The 20,397-nt window shown below is 43.6% G+C and overlaps 1 protein-coding gene across 1 annotated transcript in view; it reads right to left on the bottom strand.

Annotated features, from left to right (window-relative positions):
• Positions 1–1,026: 1,026 nt before the first annotated feature.
• LOC117521240 overlaps positions 1,027–20,397 on the bottom strand; it is a 569,076-nt gene continuing 549,705 nt past the window's right edge. Inside the window, exons 13-15 of the mRNA XM_034182574.1 lie at positions 9,258–9,747; positions 5,574–8,391; positions 1,027–1,747 (exon numbers count right to left, since the gene is read on the bottom strand). Coding sequence (XP_034038465.1) covers positions 7,465–8,391; positions 9,258–9,747 — 1,417 coding nt within the window. The 3' untranslated portion in view covers positions 1,027–1,747; positions 5,574–7,464. The remainder of the gene's footprint in view (positions 1,748–5,573; positions 8,392–9,257; positions 9,748–20,397) is intronic.

Here is a 20,397-nt window from a genome sequence, read left to right as displayed (position 1 = left end):
ACATAATGTTGAGCAGACAAATTTTTTTCATTACTTCTTATAGGCCTGCACCCCGCCCCACGCGCCCCCCACAATCTTTTCCAGTTATTGTGCAGTATTTGTCCATTGGTCCTATTGCCATCCAGTCTACAAAATGGCACTGCATGTATACAAGTCTGTGGCTCAGATCGAGGGTACAATGGTGGGGATGGGTTTCAATATGGTCCTGATCTAAACTTCTTGACTTTCACAAGATCATGGTGAAGCAAACTGGGCACACACTAGCAAAGCTTGACTTATGATGGTGGCTTTACAGTGAACCAGCGACATTTCTGAGATGGCTCACACAAAGAATTCAATATCCACTGTGAACTCAAAGAAATCAGTTCGACAGGGTATTAATCCACCAAATGAGACAGGTGTTTATTTGGTTATATTGTGCTTATCAGTAAATTACAATATCAAGTAGACATCTCTCTACTCAAATAATTTGAGGATTCTACATTTGAATAAGAATGTAGAAATATCTCCAGCGGTAAATACTTCCAAAATGTGTAAATAGATCGAGCTACCAAACCTGCTTTTGTTGATGGTCAGTCGGATGATACGTATTACAAAACTGACAGGTTAACGTCACCATTAGTTTTAAGAAATTAGAATATCAGAGAAATAATCCTTAAAGTTTTGGTAAATGTCTCTCAGACAATGCAACATTAATGTGAGTTGGGATTTGGACTCCATTCAAATCATATTTTGGTTTAAAAGTAGTGTTGTAGTTTTGCTTAATTATCACCCTTTTTTCTCTTGGGAAAAGATAGAATTTTGTGGAGTTCTGTTCAATTTGGTGGAATTGAATTTGGTTCTTCACTGAAACTGTCTTCATTTGTACTGAGAAAATCTTCCACCACAGCAGTGAAAATACATCAATACGTTGGATAAGACACACATTGATTTTAGGTTGTGATTCCTTTGATGTTTGTTGAGAACTCTTGAGAGCTTTTCTTTATGTTTACATTTTGCAGTGTGTACAATTTGGTGGGTTTTTTCCACATTTTTGCAATTATTGCTGTCTAATCCCTTTAAAATTTGATGGATGGTCCAGGGTAGGTTCCATATTAAATACACATTTAAAACACCTTTATGCAAATACTAGCTGTAGTATGTTACATCCAAATGGAAATGTCACAACAGCAGGTTGTGATAGTGTGACTGCACCAATCAGAGGACAATGACCAAATCACATTTACAAAAATCTAATTTGTGAAACTGATTTGTTCAGACCCTATCTTGATGACCTGTAGCCTGTAGTCTAAATGTAATCTGACTGCAAAGTAGGACAGAGGACACAAAGTTCTGATAGTTAGTCATGTGCATGTTTTGGGCATGAGATGAAGTAAACCAATTACATTATTATCTGACATTTTCTTTAAGAGACAGGTGTACCAGTAGCAGGGTCACTGCTATTTAGGTGGTAAACTTAGCTTTGAGAGGTTTTCTGGCAAGGAAAGCTTTCTGCAGTCATCTACAACACCTCCATGAGGTGAAGCATTTGAGTGCTTCTCCTCATCCGACCACCCCATCTCTGAATATTCATGTTACTGTGAAAATCAACATAAGAAAATGTCTTTGATGAAAAGTTTTTGATGACCTCAGATCAAGAACATGCCCATATACACATATCCTATTTAAGAACACGGGTGTTGGGCTTGAAAATGGCAACAGGGTCAGATGTAAACTAGCATTGACACTTGCACTGTGCTGTGCACTGCTTGGTTGTTGTATGGCTGGGGGGCCTGGCTGCCTTTTTGTTTCTGTCTTTTGTTTTTCCTTCCAGGTGGCTTGCATTTGGGACTGAGTGGCTGTGTTGCTGAGGTTATCAGGACCTCACCCTGATCACCTGTGGCTCGTCAGGACTCACAGCTGAGGTGCATCTATATGGATTGGAACATGGTGGCATTTAAGACTGGAGTATACAGTGTGTATTTGCCAGAGACTCGACCTTGTGACCAGACGGGTGAGATCGTCGTCTCGGGAGCCATCTCATCATCAGTGGATGCAGAGAACGTCCAGGGTTTGATGCACGGTCTGTGAAAGAGGAGGGGGTGAGGTCTCACGCTCGTCAGCACACTTCCTGAGGTACGTTAGATTTTGTGACTAACGTTTATACAGTCAGTAAATGTGGTGTCCCTCACACCTTATTATATTGAGCTGTACGTTAGTCATGTATCGGCTTCCACTGCAGTGGAGTTTTGTGAACTGGATGTTCCATGCCTGCAGGTTGGGAAGCTGATTAGTAATTAAGCCAGGAAGTGTTTGCTGTTTATGTACACCTTTGAGTGGTCTCTCTGTGTGTAGAGTGTGGACTCACATAATGGTTCCTTCTTTCACAGACTCGGTTTGTTGCGGCCACCTGGGGGGTGTCGGCGGGGTCCTTGGGTCCGAACGGCTTCTGGCTCCGGACCGTTAGGGCTGCTGGGAGCGCACCGTATCACCACCACGCCAGACCGCACATTCTTTTGTTGTTTTGTATCACATCACTGTTATGTATTAAATTCAGTTAGCCTTTGTACCGTGCTCTGCTTATTTCATACTGGGTCCTTCAAACGCTGGTCGGTTCTCCGAGCTGCGTCCGACACATAACAGTAGTCTCTGGCCAAACATCACGGACCCAGCGGTAGCAGAGACGGTAACGTGCCGGGAAGGCGGCAGCAGACGTTCAGTAGTTATCCGGATCAGTTGCGGGTGCTCTCCGCCCGGATGGTGCGTGTTTGAGACCCATTGCTGAATACTGATTTGTGCTCTCTTGCAGCCGTGTTCCTGTGTTTGTGCCTTATCCGTGGGTCGTGGTGGAGTGTGACTGGCGACGGCTTCGTGTCACGCTCCGACCGGATAAGAGGTTTAAACGGGAGCTGCAAGAGTGTGTCTGTAATGGGTGCACGCGTACGGCGGAGTTCTGTGGCACGGGTCGCTGAGCTTCCTGTGTTACAGTTGTAGCCCCGTTTCCCCGGATAAAGATAACTACTGCGTCTGTTGTATCAGCTCCGGCGTTATTTAGTTGAGCACATTTTGGTTGTGTGTTGCACACAGCTGTGCACGGAGATGCAGCTTGTTTGTTTTCTGTCACCAAAGGGGTTTTTTTCATTTTTAGCACTTTGGCTCCCTCTTTTGGTGACTTAGTCACATTACCGTTAAGCTCTTAAGTTAGAACAGGTGTGTTCGACTTGTTTGAGCTTAACGGTATACGTCACTGATTTGTTTTGTGTTAGTTCATTTCGTGTGGGTGTTTTTTGAGTTGGTTTTTGTGTGGGATTTTATTTTTTGTTTTACACTATTTAGTGTCTGGGTCGTGACCCTGCAGTCCTGTCTAAGAAGAAAAAAAAAAAAGGACCCAAACAACTGTATGTTGGTCTGTTAGTCTTTCTTTTATTTCTTTTTGTCTCACCTCCCCAGGGTTTGATGGGACGGTCCCCTGGCTGGTGATGGGGTGGTACTTGGGTTTTTTTTCTTTTTTTTGTTTGTTTTTGTTATGCCCTCTCTTCTCCTCTGACTCCAGCCGGGTGAGCCGTAGTGTCGGCGTTGCTGGAGGGGTGCAGTTTGGTTGTGCTGGGCATTTCCCAGGTAGCCTCTGCACCCGGGAGGGGGGGGGGTTTGGGGTATTTTCTTTTTCTTCCCTCTCTTCTCCTCTGGCTCCAGCCGGGTGAGCCGTAGTGTCGGCGTTGCTGGAGTGGTGCAGTTTGGTTATACTGGGCGTTTCCTGGGTAACCTCTGCACCTGGGGGGGGGGGGGGGGGGTGTTTTTTGATTCCCTGTTCCACCTCTGGCTTCAGCACGCCTTTGGCCGTCTGCCATCGGCGTGGCTGAGGTTTGGGGCAGTGGGATATACCCGCAGCTAGTGGCTGGTGTAGAAGTCGGAGGAGTGGCGCCGTTTTGTGCCGTTTGCCATAACCGCTGTTCCACTCCTCCCGGTTGGCTTCTGGGGTATAGTCATGGTTGGTGACACTGGACGTGCTTCCAGTTTCCACTGCGCCAAGGGGTGGGGTTGGGGTTGTTTTGTTTGTATGTTTTTTTTTTCTCTCTTCTTGTTTTTTCCCCCCAGTTTCCGCCCTCAGGGTTTGACTGTGGTGTCCTCTGGGGGGGAAAGGGCTGTGGGTCCATCTAGCCATAGACGGCCGGGGCTGGGTCCATTGGTCATGAGGGGAGGCGTCTCCTGGGGTTGACGAGTGGTCCTCTGGGAGGCGCTGGGAGTCCCCGTGGGTGACGTTGGATCCCAGAGGGACCTCGGCTGTGGTTATTACTCCTGGAGCTGGCGGGAAGTCCTCTGGGGGGTGTTGGTCCCTACATGTCGTTTGGGGGGGGGGGGTGTTTTAGCACTTTTATTTGTAAGCTTAAGTTTGGGGTTTTTCTTTTCTCCTCTTCCGGGGTTTGATGGGACGGTCCCCTGGGGAGGGGGGGTGTTTTGGTTGTTTGTGTTTGTCTTTTTTGTTTTATGACTAAAGACCGAACATGGTTGGATAAAGGCTGACCGCACAGGTTTAAGAACTCCTGGCCACACCTGTGCTAAGTGACTGACTGAAACAAAGGCAAGGATGCAGCCAGAGGAGAGGACATCAACCATTCTGTTGGAAGACGAATGCAGATGCGGTTTCCAGCCATGGTCCCTGGAGGGGGGTGTTTCTCCTGGGCCAGGTTTGTGTGGTCGCCGGGAGGCTTCCCGTGAGGGTGGGGTACTGTTGTATGGCTGGGGGGCCTGGCTGCCTTTTTGTTTCTGTCTTTTGTTTTTCCTTCCAGGTGGCTTGCATTTGGGACTGAGTGGCTGTGTTGCTGAGGTTATCAGGACCTCACCCTGATCACCTGCGGCTCGTCAGGACTCACAGCTGAGGTGCATCTATATGGATTGGAACATGGTGGCATTTAAGACTGGAGTATACAGTGTGTATTTGCCAGAGACTCGACCTTGTGACCAGACGGGTGAGATCGTCGTCTCGGGAGCCATCTCATCATCAGTGGATGCAGAGAACGTCCAGGGTTTGATGCACGGTCTGTGAAAGAGGAGGGGGTGAGGTCTCATGCTCGTCAGCACACTTCCTGAGGTACGTTAGATTTTGTGACTAACGTTTATACAGTCAGTAAATGTGGTGTCCCTCACACCTTATTATATTGAGCTGTACGTTAGTCATGTATCGGCTTCCACTGCAGTGGAGTTTTGTGAACTGGATGTTCCATGCCTGCAGGTTGGGAAGCTGATTAGTAATTAAGCCAGGAAGTGTTTGCTGTTTATGTACACCTTTGAGTGGTCTCTCTGTGTGTAGAGTGTGGACTCACATAATGGTTCCTTCTTTCACAGACTCGGTTTGTTGTGGCCACCTGGGGGGTGTCGGCGGGGTCCTTGGGTCCGAACGGCTTCTGGCTCCGGACCGTTAGCGCTGCTGGGAGCGCACCGTATCACCACCACGCCAGACCGCACATTCTTTTGTTGTTTTGTATCACATCACTGTTATGTATTAAATTCAGTTAGCCTTTGTACCGTGCTCTGCTTATTTCATACTGGGTCCTTCAAACGCTGGTCGGTTCTCCGAGCTGCGTCCGACACATAACATTGGTGCCAAGTTGAAGATAGGACTCTGAGTGTGTAAATGTGAAAACTAACTGCAACATTCATGTTTCTACTCATAAGCTTTGGTATTCCAGTCAACTGTACCAATTCAGAGTGAAACCATGAAAACATAATGTGCACATGTCATGATTGTTGTGTTCAATGGTTTGCTCAGTGTGTATTTTGTAGACTTATGCTGGAAACAACAGGTGGAAATGAATCCTCTGTGTGTCCATCTCACACAAAAACTACCACAAAACAAAGCCAAACTTTTCAATTCGCACACAGATGTAGAATACATGATGTTTTCAGTCCAGGCGACTGTGAAGTCAAACTCAAGTTAATCCACTGCTAAACCTACAGTACGAACAGATAATCCCAACAGCTCTCCATCTGGATATATAAAGTTTGTGTTAGACTTTTATTTAATTCCTTTTTTAACGTATATACTCTCATTTGTCAATAATATTCAGTGATATATACATTTGAAATGTTTTTACATACAGTTGAACATCATAGGTTTTGTTTTCATTGACATCTTAAAAAAAAAGCATCTTATATCTGTGATATTATTTATCATCTATTATTGAACTTCACATAGTTAAAAAGTGCATTCCGGATCATTCACATCATGACCTTTAACCAGAACAGAACAACCTGACAGTGGAGGCCCCCCCATATTCAATACAACTCCCTGTGGAAGTTGGGCAGTGGGAGTGTTGGGAGTGACATCTGACTGCCACATCGGGGTCTTCATGCAAACTTTACTGTCATCTCAAGAGAGTCTACAGGGGGACTAAAATAGCAAGAGCCTCTCCATAAAAAAATTAAAAAAAAGAATTTAAGAGATCAATAGCAGAGCCGTCATTAATCAGAGATGTCGATGTGAGTGGATGGTGCTGCTTTCATAATTTACTGCCGTACAATCAAAGCCTGGCAGTTGTTAATCAGATCAGTCCTTTTGTGCCACCACGTGTGTGTCTTTGTAAACACACCAACACACCATGACAAAAAGCTGCGGGAGGGAGAGAAGGGGGATCGCATCCCAAAATCATTTGAATTTTTCACAATGTTTCTTTTCCTTGTGGGCTGAGAGAGGAGGGAGAATCTTTTTGCAGGATTTAAATGATTCATCATTTTCATTTGGAATGAAGTAGCGAGCTGAATAATTCACTTTTCCCGCCACTGCAGATGGAATAAAACAGTTTCTCGACACTTCTATACATTCATCCCCTGCCACCACCAACCCCCCCCCCGCCCCCCTTTAAAATCCATCATCTGATCTTCATTAAACACTAATGTCGTATGTTTAGCCATTCATCCCTTCTCTTAATTGGGTATCTGTTTCTCACGTTCTCTTCCCTCTTTATGAAATATGCACGCATACAAACACACGTTCACGCGCAAAATTATCCATACACACCTTCACACTCACCACTCGACACTGGAACACACCAGAAAAAAAAAAAAATAACAACAGTAAAACATCTTCCCTCGCCGCTTCTCATTGGGAAAGTGAGAGCTGAATTAAATCGACTCTTAGCTGTTTGGGTTGTTTTTCTTTGTCCAAAAAAATTTAACAAATTGTCGCTGCCCCGAGAAGCAGCCTCTGCATTGTCTCAGTGTCTGTGCTCAACCAGATCAGTGTTTCAACAATTATTGCTTTAAATTACATCAATCACTCCCCCCTCTCCCCCCGCCTTCACATTCTCCATCCTCCCAAGGCTCATTTTTCTCTGTCTCTTTTTATTACTTTGCTTCTTCATCTTTTTCTCCTTTAACTTCTCTTCACATTATTCTAGCTCTGGTTCCCTTTTCATCATCCCTCTATTCCCTCCCTTTCCTCTCTTGCCCCCTTTGCCCCCATTTAATTTCATTTTTAATCTTTTTTATTCAGTCCTTCCCCTCATCCCTAGACTTGTCTCCTCCCTCTGTTTTCTCTGACTCCCCTTTGGCACCTTCTTCCACTTGTTCCTTCTCTTCCTTCTCTTTCTCCCTTTCTTTGAAAAGTTGGGCTAATTTCTGGAACTGTGGGCCCCACTCCTCCAGCCCGGCACCCCACTCCTCCTTATCTGTCTCCTTGTCGCCTTCACTTTCCAAGGAGCTGAGGGATCCAGCCCAGGACCCGGTGCCCTCCAGGCCATACACCTGCACAGAGTCGTATGGTGGCTGTGAGGGGTCAAAAGTGACCTGTGCCAAGCGCAGACGTAGGAACTCACCTACCCTCAGTGCCAAAGAGGGACCCACAGACCCTGGTGCCCCTCTTACAGCCTCCATTCCTGGTACCCAGCCGGATCCAAAGCCCATCACTCCAGCAAATGCTGCTCTCGGCTGAGGAGTCATATCCCTCCTGCCCATCACATATCCCCCCAGACCCATCCGCTCGCGCCAGTCACCAATAAAGCCGGCTGCTTCTGGGTAGACAGGAGGAGTCCCAGTCATTTGAATCCCACTGCCCTCCCTGTCAGGCCTCCCTACTACAAAGTTGCTACCCATCTCCAGTCCTCCTCTCCCCAGAGTTCCTGGGTATTCCCTCTGTCCGGACACTTCTCCATAGTTGCGTCCACTGACAGGCTGCTGTTGTCCATCTGTGGAGGTGCCCCCACTTCCATTTCTTGCTCCTCCAGCGCTGGAATCAGATTCAGCTTGGTTTGAGCCCGTGCGTTTTGGAGACACAGCAGTACGGGACGCCCTGCGCCCAGCCATAGGGAGGGTAGCCGAGTCACACACCCACCCTCCTGCACCGTGACCCTGGCCAATCATGGATCCAGATCGCGTCATGACGAGATTATGCTCTCTGGGTAAAGTCTCAGACTGCACCTGCAGAGAATGTAGGGGAGGACGAACGGTTTCAGTGTGGGGCTGGAGCACGGTGTGGCACTGTTACGAAAAAAATTATCACACAGGAAGAATCATTTGATAAAAAGCACAGAAAAAGAGCAGAAAAACAGGTGGAGACATATAGCCAAAAAGAAAAACATGATGATGATTATAAATAATGAAGTGTGGAATTAGAGAAGAAAAGCAGAATGGTAAGAAGCCACAGATATTAACTCAGCACTAGAACGAGCTAACACTGAACTGTGAGAGGTTGATGGTGAGGGAAGTGATCAAGAGGTACAGCGTTTGAAAATTAAATAAAGGATGGGCTGGGTATACTTGCTAAACCCTAATAAATAAAACAAAACAAATAACATATCAAGAACACTGGGAGGAGAAAGTAGTGACAGGTGTGACATCATTTTCCCTCAGCACCAATGTGGACATTCCAGCTTCGCTGAGGACATTAAAAGTGTAATATAATGTTGAAATTGCTGCAATAACTATGACACTGAAGCGGGTTGAACACAAAATCATTTTTTACATTCATGTAATTAATTTCCTTCACGCACTTTTGCTGATTTAATTGATGGATTAAGACGTCCATTCAGTTTTAATGCAGTCTTCAGAGCAGCATCTATCATTAATCAAGTGACTGATTCAACTGTAATCCAGTAGTCAATGCAATCATTCATCACTTTACTTCATTCTGCTCTGCAACATTTATTGACCCATTCGTCCGTCCGTCCGTCCGTCCGTCCATCCATCCATCCATCCATCCATCCATCCATCCATCCATCCATCCATCCATCCATCCATCCATCACTGAACTGTAGTGCAGACTTCATTGTCAAGGGATTCCTTACCCAGTCCATATCTTGACTGTGGTTCGCTTTGTCCTCGCTGCTTCCCTCTGTGCAGTTGCTACCCGTTCCTGTACCTCCTCCTCTCTCCTGGCTGTCATTGGTCCTTGGTGTACCTCCATCCGAAGTGCTTACTCCACTTTGGGGTGCAGTCCCATCACGGCTTCCCGTCCGACTGCCCGTTCGGCTTCCATTGCTGAGGTCTGTTGGAGCTATGTACATTGCTCCAGATTCCATTGTTCCAACCATGGCACCTTGGTTCTGGATGACCAGGGAGTGGTCTGGCTGGCCACCAGGAAAGCGATATCCCAGCTCAGCCAAGCCTGGTTCAAGTGTTCCACCTGGCATGCGTCGGAGAACAGGTAACGTGTGACTGCTGTAGCAGAGGCGACCGTAGATGTTACCACCCGATGCTGAGTAGGTGTGATCCACTGCTGGATTCTGAGCCCAACTGTAGGTGTGAGCCTTGTCTTGACCACGATGGGTGTAACGTCTGTAAAATGAGACATTTGGTTCCATCTGTCATTATACAATGGACAATAACAGAGCTCATTTCAAGGCAGTAAGTACCATGTTATGACAGCTTTATGCATCAAATTATTGCTGAAAACAACATTAATCTAATTTGGGGCAGTATGGTGGCTTAGTGGTTAGCACTGTTGCCTCACACTGAGAAGGTCACAGGTTCACTTCTCCTTTCTGTGTGTCGTTTGTATGTTCTCCCCATGTTTGCATTGGTTCAAACTGGTTGCTCAGGCTTCCTTCCACTGCCAAAGACATGCAGGTTAGGTGAAATGTTGACTCTAGATTGACTATATGTGTGAGTGACTGTGTGAATGAGTTCATCTGTCAATATGTGTCTGCCCTGCAATGGACTTGTGGCCTGTGAAGGATATACTTCACCTCTCACCCGATGACCACTCCAGCCCCCCATGGCCCTTACATGGAATAAGCATATTCAAAAATGAATGAATGAACCGATCTGTTGCTGTTACCATATATATATCTCATACCATATATAATGTGTCTAGCGTGGCACAAAGACCATGTGGGCTTCACAAAAATATTTCCATCTGAACATTGTAACACCAAGCAAAAGAATGCATTCTGCCAAGAACTTCAATTTGAAATTAAATTGAAAAGGCATCCAAAGGTATTGCTGTTTCTTTGCACTGGTAGGCGCTAGCTGAGGTGGTTCAGGCATTTGATGAGGATGCCCTGCAATAGTCTCCCTAGGGAGGTCTTCCAGGCACATCCAAATGAAAGGAGGCCCGGAGGAAGACCCAGGACATACTGGAGGGATTATATTTCCCAGCTGCCTTGGGAACATTTTGGTATCCCCCAGGAGGATTTGGAGGACTTAGCAGAGGAAAGGGAATTGTGGGTTGAACTGCTTGCTCTACTGTCAATGTGAATCCAGACCTGGTTAACGGGATAAAATTAATGAAAGGGTATCTGTTCCAGGACAGGTCCATCAATTTACATATTCATTAAAATTGGTTGTACTATCATGAACCAACTTGTTGTTTTAAAATACTAATATTAATAATAACTGAAACTTTACTGGCTCCAGCTCAAATATATTGTTTCAGCTCAAGTTCCTTATTCAGAGCAGGCCCAAAATATAACGTATCTTTTACATAAGACATCAACTTGTTCAACAGATATTGAAGTGAAAATCTGTTCAAATGCTCCAGTACCACAAAATGACAAAGTTTCCCTAATGCATGAGGATGCAAAGGAGGACTCCAGCAAGTGAAATTAAATTAAAGTTCTCTCATGAATCAAGGATTTATCTTAAAATAAGAGGTGTAGTGCAAGTAGGTCAGTGGGATAAGGAGTTAGGCTGCCAATATGTAGACCTGGGTTTCAGTCCATGTCCAAGTACAGTACAACTTGTCAGTATCATTGGGCAAGATGCTTCATCTTCATTGTCACACTCCACCCAGCTGTAAATAGGTACTGGTCTTGGCTGGGGAAGTAGGGTGGTGATAGTAGTCTTTGCTCAGAAGGTAGGGTGGTGGTCACGTGGAAAGTGTACTTTCTTCAAAAACAGAAGGTTCCAACTTCAAGACCACCTGTACCCATTCTCCATGTCATTTGGAGTTGCATCAGGAAGGCACATGGACGTCAACATTCAAATCCATATCAGTTCTACAGTGGTGACGCCAAGCAAAAAGGGAGATATTGTAAGAACATACGACATGGCTGGGGAAGTAAACTATAACAGACTGACATAGTGTCCAGGGAGAATCATGAACTTTCAATGGTGTCTGGGTCTATATAGGACTTAAAATAATGTTCAGGCTTCAAAATGGTCAGATTTATTTTGTCCTCTGTTTTGTTTCATTTGACTAAGAGATGAACATTCTTCTTGTACTTACCACAGGAAAACCACACTAAAGCACAACAAACATATACAACTGAAATGAACGTATCTGGGTTTTTGTTACTGAGTTGAGGCAGGAGAGCAAAATTGCTGATAACGTCAAACTGTGGTTGGGCAACAGCTGAACTATGCATATGCCCAATCTCTCGGCATGACTCATTAAACAAATTACTCCATTAATCAAATTCATCTAATATTTTTCCATCTTAATTATTGGTTGCTCAGCCTTGTCCATTATTTCCATTTAGATTTCCTTTTGGTAAATCATTCAAAATCCAACTTTTTTCTCTACACATGAATCCATTAACCAGCTCCACCTATAATGATTTTATATCAATCTCAACCACAGTGCCCACACCAAATTCTGCCTGAGTAAAAAGGAATCCTCAGGTGTAGACCAATATACAAAAATAGTGAATTAAACATCAGTTACATCCAGTGTAGGAAGGAAAGGTGGGGGGTGGGATCTCAGTATCAGAGACAAACACTGAAACAAGATAACTGCTCTGTCCCTGTGTTCACGCCTCAATTACATACTCAAAAGGTGGAGCCCCAAATGAGAATGCACCCCTCTGAGTAAAAGGCTAAACATCTTCTTCACTGCAGTTACTCTCTTTTAATTTCAAAGCTACAATTAACAACTGAAGTGAATTAATTTGCTGGGAAAAACTAAGGCTCTGTCAAACAAAAGCCCACAAAATACCAAGTGTGCAACTGCCAACAATTTCCCAAAACTACTGCCAGGTTTACAAGTACTCAGTGTTCTTCAAAGAGAAAAAGTATCAGATAAACAAGAGGTTAATTAGCAAAGCACTCAAACATTAAGCCCAATTTAAATTAGCAGTGGTTGAGACCCTGTTTTCTCACAGCACCTGGTCAAAATGCTAACAAAACCCTGTGTAAAGAGGTTAAACAAAACAAGTTACTGAGAAAAAAAACTTGAACTTTGGGTGATATGGTGGAGGAGAAAACAAGCAACATAGCTGAGCACAAATCCAGTTATTCCAGATGATCAATAGTCATGAAGTCCTCATCAGGTTTTCTGCCTGAGTCCGAGCTGAGTCATTTAATATTGAGTATCTACTGGCATGAGTCCTGACCAATACTTGTATTTTCCTTGATAATACACTTGCACGACACACTCCAAGTGCAATAAAATCAATCCAATGTACATGCTTGACAAATGAAGAGTGCTGCAATGCATTAACAATAAAGTACCTGCAAGCCAAGTTGCTTTTTGAAATTTTTTTAAGAATTTGTAGAGCAGTTAGCTGAGTGGATAAGGAGCTTGCTTTCCAATATAGACGTGTGTTTGAATCCAGCTTGGGCATAATGTCTGTGTCAATGAACAAGACACTGAATATATATACATTGTCTCAGTCTACCCAGCTATAAATGGGCACCAGCTTTGCTGGGGAAATAACCGGTATCCAGTCTAGAAAAATCATAGACGCTCATCTGATTGACACTATGGAATCTGGAGATAAGCATTAAAGGGCCTAAAAATGTATTTACGAGGTTTATTAGAAAAGTATCTGACCTTATTTTTTTTTCAAAAACCATATGGATTTGAATCATGTGTGATTGCGTCAGACAAGCTTGAACCCTCATGCGCATGCGTGAGTTTTTCCACGCCTGTCGGTTGCGTCATTCGCTTGTGAGCAGGCTTTGAGTGAGGAGTGGTCCAGCCCCCTCGGTGGATTTTCATTGTCAGGAAATGGCGGAATGATTTGGGCTTTTTTTCCATCAGAATTTTTTCAGAAACTGTTAGAGACTGGCAGCTGGAAACCATTCGAAAAATTTATCTGGCTTTCGGTGAAAATTTTACGGGCTTCACAGAGAATAAGGACTGTTACTACAGCTTTAAGGATGGATTTAAGGACGCTCGGCGCGCCGCGCTCCGTGCCGCCATCAAGAGCCACAAACCACCGGATCATTTCTAAACGGATGGCTCTGTGGATCCGAGACCGTCGTGTGCACTTTCTCTGGTTATCACAAGAGCTGGACATCAGCCATTTTCCGGCAGATTTCACTTTTAACAAGAGATTTTGTCATGGAAAGCCGAGCGGAGGTTTTGCGCGTCATGACCGATTTGCTGATGGAGCGAGACAAAGGAACACCTCCGTTTTGGTCTCACGGGACGGCTTTGAGATGGCGTTCAGACAGCTGTTGGCGGTTTTTCCATCGAGTGATTATCCGAGAAATTGTGGATGTGCCTGGACATGCCAGAACATGTCCCGTGAGGCTTCATCACGGCGTTGCTTTGCACCATGCGGCACCGCCGCAACGCGCGGAATTCCTCCGCACGTCTGTCTCAATGTGCCGAAAAAGTGCAGATGTCCACGTCTTTTCACAATTCCTGTGCTAGTCAGACGACGTCCCGATAAAACACAGCGTCCAGTTTGGAAATGAACGGCACATTCCACTGTTACAGGAGTTTTTGTCATGGAAAGAGGAGCAGAGGCTTTGCGCGACGCGGCGGTGCCACATGGCGCACAGCAACGCCGTAATGAAGCCTCACGGGACATGTTCTGGCATGTCCTTAAAGCCATCCTTAAAGCTGTAGTAACAGTCCTTATTCTCTGTGAAGCCCACTAAAATTTTCACCGAAAGCCAGATAAATTTTTCTAATGGTTTCCAGCTGCCAGTCTCTAACAGTTTCTGAAAAAATTCTGATGGAAAAAAAGCCCAAATCATTCCGCCATTTCCTGACAATGAAAATCCGCCGAGGGGGTGGACCACTCCTCACTCAAAGCCTGCTCACAGGCGAATGACGCAACCGACAGGCGTGGAAAAACTCACGCATGTGCACGAGGGTTCAAGCTTGTCTGACGCAATCACACGTGATTCAAATCCATATGGTTTTTGAAAAAAATAATAAGGTCGGATACTTTTCTAATAGACCTCGTATTTATTTATTTTTATATGGGTCTTAACAATTTCACATTGTGCAGCAGTGTTGTAGTATTCACTTAAAAAGGTTATGGTGATTATGTCATTTAAATTTTGGCCACTAGTTGTCAGTAATTATGGCTAAATGCAAAGGAAGACTGAACAGAAGGTAGTAGTACACATGCTTGTCCAGGTGGTGGCAGTAATGTACTGACAGGTGACCAACAGCCAATAAACTCTGATGGGCCTTTCACATTGAATACGTCAGGCCAATCCGTCAATGCTTCCCAATCCATCGGATGCGTTTCCAACGCGTCTGATGCTTCCGATGCGTGACGTCAGACGCGTCGCTTCGGAAGCGGCAAGGGGGTGGAGATTGCTACATCACACTCTGGCTGTTTCCACAACCTGAAAAAAGTTCAGTGATCGCCATCTTGAATTTGCGTTGCCTGAACCACAAAAAAGCTTTAAAAAACAGCAGTAGAATGATTCTCCCCATCACCCTGCTGGGAGAAGCTTTTTTCAGCTACTTTTTGGAGTCACGCCGACCGAGGGAGGACTGACGACTTGGTGGGATATTGATCGAACCGCGACAGTGGGCCGACCCGCATGGAGAAGCCGACCTTCAGGCATCATTCCTGGGCAGACCGACGCAGGCAGCTGGGGTGATGAAGCAAACCCACTCAGTCCGAAATCGCCCACTTTTTGGATATATGCAATGTCCCAGTTTGCCCAACGGAGTTTAGTTCTGCAGCTTTATCGAGGTGAGAATAAAATTAAAGTAGACCTGCATTGAAATAAATGTGGTCAGATCTCAGAAAAAAATAGCTGATATGTATTTATAAGACCCTTACGAATGCAGTAAAGTAAATCTGCAAGCCCAAATTTGTAATTCAGCGGAGAAATCTTCAGTTAAAAATGACAAATTTGCAGCTAAAATTTGGCCCTCGGCGAAAACTTTTGTACATCCGGGTCATTGCAGTGGCGTCCGGCAGAAGACGGAGCGCTCCTGCCTTCAGTCCGATCCCGCATTGAAATTGATTTTATCTGTTAGTAATGTTACTGTTATACACATCCTGGTTTCAGCATCCAAAAGTAAGCTGCAATGAATGTGAGATACAGCTCTGCATGCTCAGATCAGCGGCGACATCGACAGCGGGCGACGTTCTTCCCCGACGCCTCGCTCTCTGCCTCCGCTGCACTTACTGAGTCTGCGTGCTCGATAAACGCCGAAGCGGGCCACTCACATCGCCCCCGTGTCTGCTGTGCAGCCGGCACCATGTCCCTGTCTACTGAATGGAGGTGCAGCCAACTTGGCAAAAGTCCAGAGACTATGCTTGCTGTTTTGATGCGGAGCAGCCGGTGACACCTGTTGCTGCAAGGACAGACTTTCCGCAGCGCCGCACGTCTCGGTAATCAGAGCCGCAGAGCTCCGTGGCTGCTGAGAGAGGTTTATATCTTTTTAATGACTTGGATTCTTTGCGGGTCCCGCCTCCGTACCCCGCAACGGTAACACCGGAGGCGAAAGACAGTAGATTTTCAATGCAACACCACTCAATCAAACGGACGTATGAAAAAGTCCCCCAAAATAATTTTCAAGCACAAATAAAAGAAATGTGTACTCACCAAACGTGCCGCAAGACAATATGAAGTTTTAAAAAAGTAGATCCTTTCGTATAAGACAAGAAAAAGGTGCAGATGGTAAACTGACGTAAATCCACAACTTACCGTTGGCGAGCTCAATGCATGCTGGGATAGGGTCTTTTCCCTGAACGTCTCAGGCAGCGTCCCGGATGTGATGACAGTTTTGCGGAGGGCTAAATTTAGCTGTAAAATTGTCATTTTTAAATGAAGAATTTCTCCATGGAATGACAGATCTGGGCTTGCAGATTTACTACATTCAGAAGGATCTTATGTGTAAATATCAGTCATTTTTTGTCCCAAAGATCTGACTGCATTATTCAATGCAGGTCTACTTTAAGTAAAACATGACGTTTCTGCAGTGCTGTGAAGGTTTATTGATCGGCTAATGTTAGCTTAGCTTTTAGCACAGTTGATCTGAGTGAACGCTTTAATTTGTAGATGGTTCAGTCTATCTTATTTTTACCAAATAAAGCTACAGCTTTTTTCAGAGACCACAAATTTCAACTTTAAATAACTTTTTTTTCTGGCATTTCTTTCATCGTTTTTCCTTTTTTTTCTTTGTTTTTATATATAAACTGTTTAGTGTTTCTTTATATTTAAAGAAATATTTTTATTTGTCCCAATCAGGAACATTTGCTGTGCCCACAACCAAACGTCCATGATAAGCTGAACACCATGAGTCCAGTTGAAAGAAACATCTCTGCTCTTCAAAATAGGACAAAAGTGTCTTAGCAACACCACCAGAGTTCAAAGCTGCAGAAGAGACCTTCATCTGGTCCCGAGAATCCAGCAGAACATGACCTACTTCTAAATAAAAGGCTCATTCAACAGTAACTATTTTATTATTTTTTTAAAAAGCTGTTTCATTTTATATTTTAACAATAAATGAATGGATCATTAAAAATGTCCACGAATCAAAGTCCAAAGACATATGCACAGGTAGAAGCTCTCCACTTATTGCGCTCAAAAAATGTACAAGTTTCCATGTTATTTTATTTGTCTAAAAATAAATGTCCAAGGTTCCTTATGTTAAACAAGAAATTATCTAATCTGAAATAACAGGTGGTTTTAATTTACAGATGAAAGGTTTCTAAAGAACCATTTATTGATTTATTTAGCTATTTTAATTGCAAGTGTTCTAAACTATTTTTTAACAGTAATCAGAAATTCTGAGGTAACAAACAACAACAACAAAAAACATTTCCAAGGATTTTACTTCAGAAAACTGCTCTACAAATGAACAGTCCCGTGACACGTTTCTGTTTTTGTACAGATCAGTGGTTTCTGCACCAATCCGTTTTGTATAGATCAGTGGTTTCTGCACCAATCCGTTTTGTAGAGATCAGTGGTTTCTGCCACTAGTCGTCCGTGTTTTGGCAAGACACGTCGTTCCTATTGGACAACGCAAAGCTACATCACGGCTCAGCGCATCAAAAGTTGGATTGGATTGAACTTTGACCGCGTCAGCCTGCCGGTTTAGCTCGGCTTTTGACGCGACGCTTCTGATGCATCTAAAAAGCAATGCGTCTCATTAAAAATAATGCTTTTTAGACCCAATTTTTGACGCATTTGACTCTTCCAATGTATTCAGTGTGAAAGGCCCTTAAAAAAAAAGAAGGCAGTATAAGAAGGCAGCCGAATAAACAAAACGTAAGATGAAAACTACGAGTGACAGCATTATTTAAAAAGACACTGGTTTTGCATTTGAAGTGAAGCAGAACATTAAAATGTTCTTGAAATGTGTAAACACATTGCTAGTGACCATGAAAGTACTGAATAAACCAGTTTACTGAGACTCACGTTCAATATATCCGATTCAAGTCATTCCTGATACTGATCTTTGAAATCGAATCAGGTTATCTGAAATTAAAAGCAGTAGTTTATACTCAGCATACTGCAATTAGAGGGGAGATGAACCAACAACAACCATGACCATACAGTGCAGCGAATAACAGAATATTTAAAGAGGAATCTTTCAAATAGTGATACAAGCAACAAATTCTGCACAAATGCTCATTAAACATTACTCTTTTGAAAAAGCAGATTATCCACTTGAATTTTCATTGACCCCTATCTGGTCACCAGATAGGGGTCAATGAAGAATTACACAGGGTCAAAATTTTAAAAAATGCTCCAATCATATTGAACACTATACTACATTATTTGTCTGATCATAAAGATTCCAAAACGGAATTATTGAGTAAAAACAGCAAAAATGGTGTGAAAGGTTAATTTCAGTTTGTACAGGGGTCAAAAGTTAAAGTTGGTCAAACTTTGGTAAACTGTATTCAGTAGCATTACATTCATAACATTCAGTCATAGGTAATCCAAACTGTACTTTTTGGAATCCCTATTCAATTTCAATTTCAATTTTATTTATATAGCGCCAAATCACAACAAACAGTTGGCCCAAGGCGCTTTATATTGTAAGGCAAGGCCATACAATAATTACGTAAAAACCTCAACGGTCAAAACAACCCCCTGTGAGCAAGCACTTGGCGACAGCGGGAAGGAAAAACTCCCTTTTAACAGGAAGAAACCTCCAGCAGAACCAGGCTCAGGGAGGGGCAGTCTTCTGCTAGGACTGGTTGGGGCTGAGGGAGAGAACCAGGAAAAAGACATGCTGTGGAGGGGAGCAGAGATCAATCACTAATGATTAAATGCAGAGTGGTGCATACAGAGCAAAAGAGAAGAAACACTCGTGCATCATGGGACCCCCCAGCAGTCTAGTCTATAGCAGCAGAACTAAGGGATGGTTCAGGGTCACCTGATCCGTCCTAACTATAAGCTTTAGCAAAAAGGAAGGTTTTAAGGCTAATCTTAAAAGTAGAGAGGGTGTCTGTCTCCCTCATCTGAATTGGTGATAAGACAAATGATAAGACAAATAATGATGTGTGCTTCTCAATGTGATTGGAGCATTTTTAAATGTTAAACTCTGTTTAATCCTCCATTGTCTCCTACCTGGCTATAGCTGCCACCCTGGGATGGCCATCATACATTTTTTGCATAGGCCACAGTATACTGAGGCTAGATTGTAAAGGTTTTTAGTCCCCTTAAGTGGTAGAAATTAGGTTAAAAATGTCTTGTGGCTCATGGACTAAAGAATAAAGTGGCAAGTTATGGACAGAATTACAACCCCTGGCAATAATTATGGAATCACTGGCCTCGGAGGATGTTCATTCAGTGTTTAATTTGTAGAAAAAAAAGATCACAGACATGACACAAACTAAAGTCATTTCAAATGGCAACTTTCTGGCTTTAAGAAACACTATAAGAAATCAAGAAAAATAATTGTGGCAGTCAGTAACGGTTACTTTTTTAGATCAAGCAGAGGGAAAAAAATATGGAATCACTCAATTCTGAGGAATAAATTATGGAATCACCCTGTAAATTTTCATCCCCAAAACTAACACCTGCATCAAATCAGATCTGCTCGTTAGTCCTGCATCTAAAAGGAAGTGATCACACCTTGGAGAGCTGTTGCAACCAAGTGGACTGACATGAATCATGGCTCCAACACGAGAGATGTCAATTGAAACAAGGGAGAGGATTATCAAACTCTTAAAAGAAGGTAAATCATCACGCAATATTGCAAAAGATGTTGGTTGTTCACAGTCAGCTGTGTCTAAACTCTGGACCAAATACAAACAACATGGGAAGGTTGTTAAAGGCAAACATACTGGTAGACCAAGGAAGACATCAAAGAATCAAGACAGAAAACTTAAAGCAGTATGTCTCAAAAATTGAAAATGCACAACAAAACAAATGAGGAACGAATGGGAGGAAACTGGAGTCAACGTCTGTGACCAAACTGTAAGAAACCGCCTAAAGGAAATGGGATTTACATACAGAAAAGCTAAATGAAAGCCATCATTAACACCTAAACAGAAAAAAAACAAGGTTACAGTGGGCTAAGGAAAAGCAATCGTGGACTGTGGATGACTGGATGAAAGTCATATTCAGTGATGAATCTCGAATCTGCATTGGGCAAGGTGATGATGCTGGAACTTTTGTTTGGTGCCGTTCCAATGAGATTTATAAAGATGACTGCCTGAAGAGAACATGTAAATTTCCACAGTCATTGATGATATGGGGCTGCATGTCAGGTAAAGGCACTGGGGAGATGGCTGTCATTACATCATCAATAAATGCACAAGTTTACGTTGATATTTGGACACTTTTTTTATCCCATCAATTGAAAGGATGTTTGGGGATGAT

The sequence above is a fragment of the Thalassophryne amazonica genome, chromosome 12 (assembly GCF_902500255.1).
Source record: "Thalassophryne amazonica chromosome 12, fThaAma1.1, whole genome shotgun sequence".
Classification (NCBI taxonomy): Eukaryota; Metazoa; Chordata; class Actinopteri; order Batrachoidiformes; family Batrachoididae; genus Thalassophryne; species Thalassophryne amazonica.
This window is presented reverse-complemented; position numbering and strand designations above follow the sequence as displayed.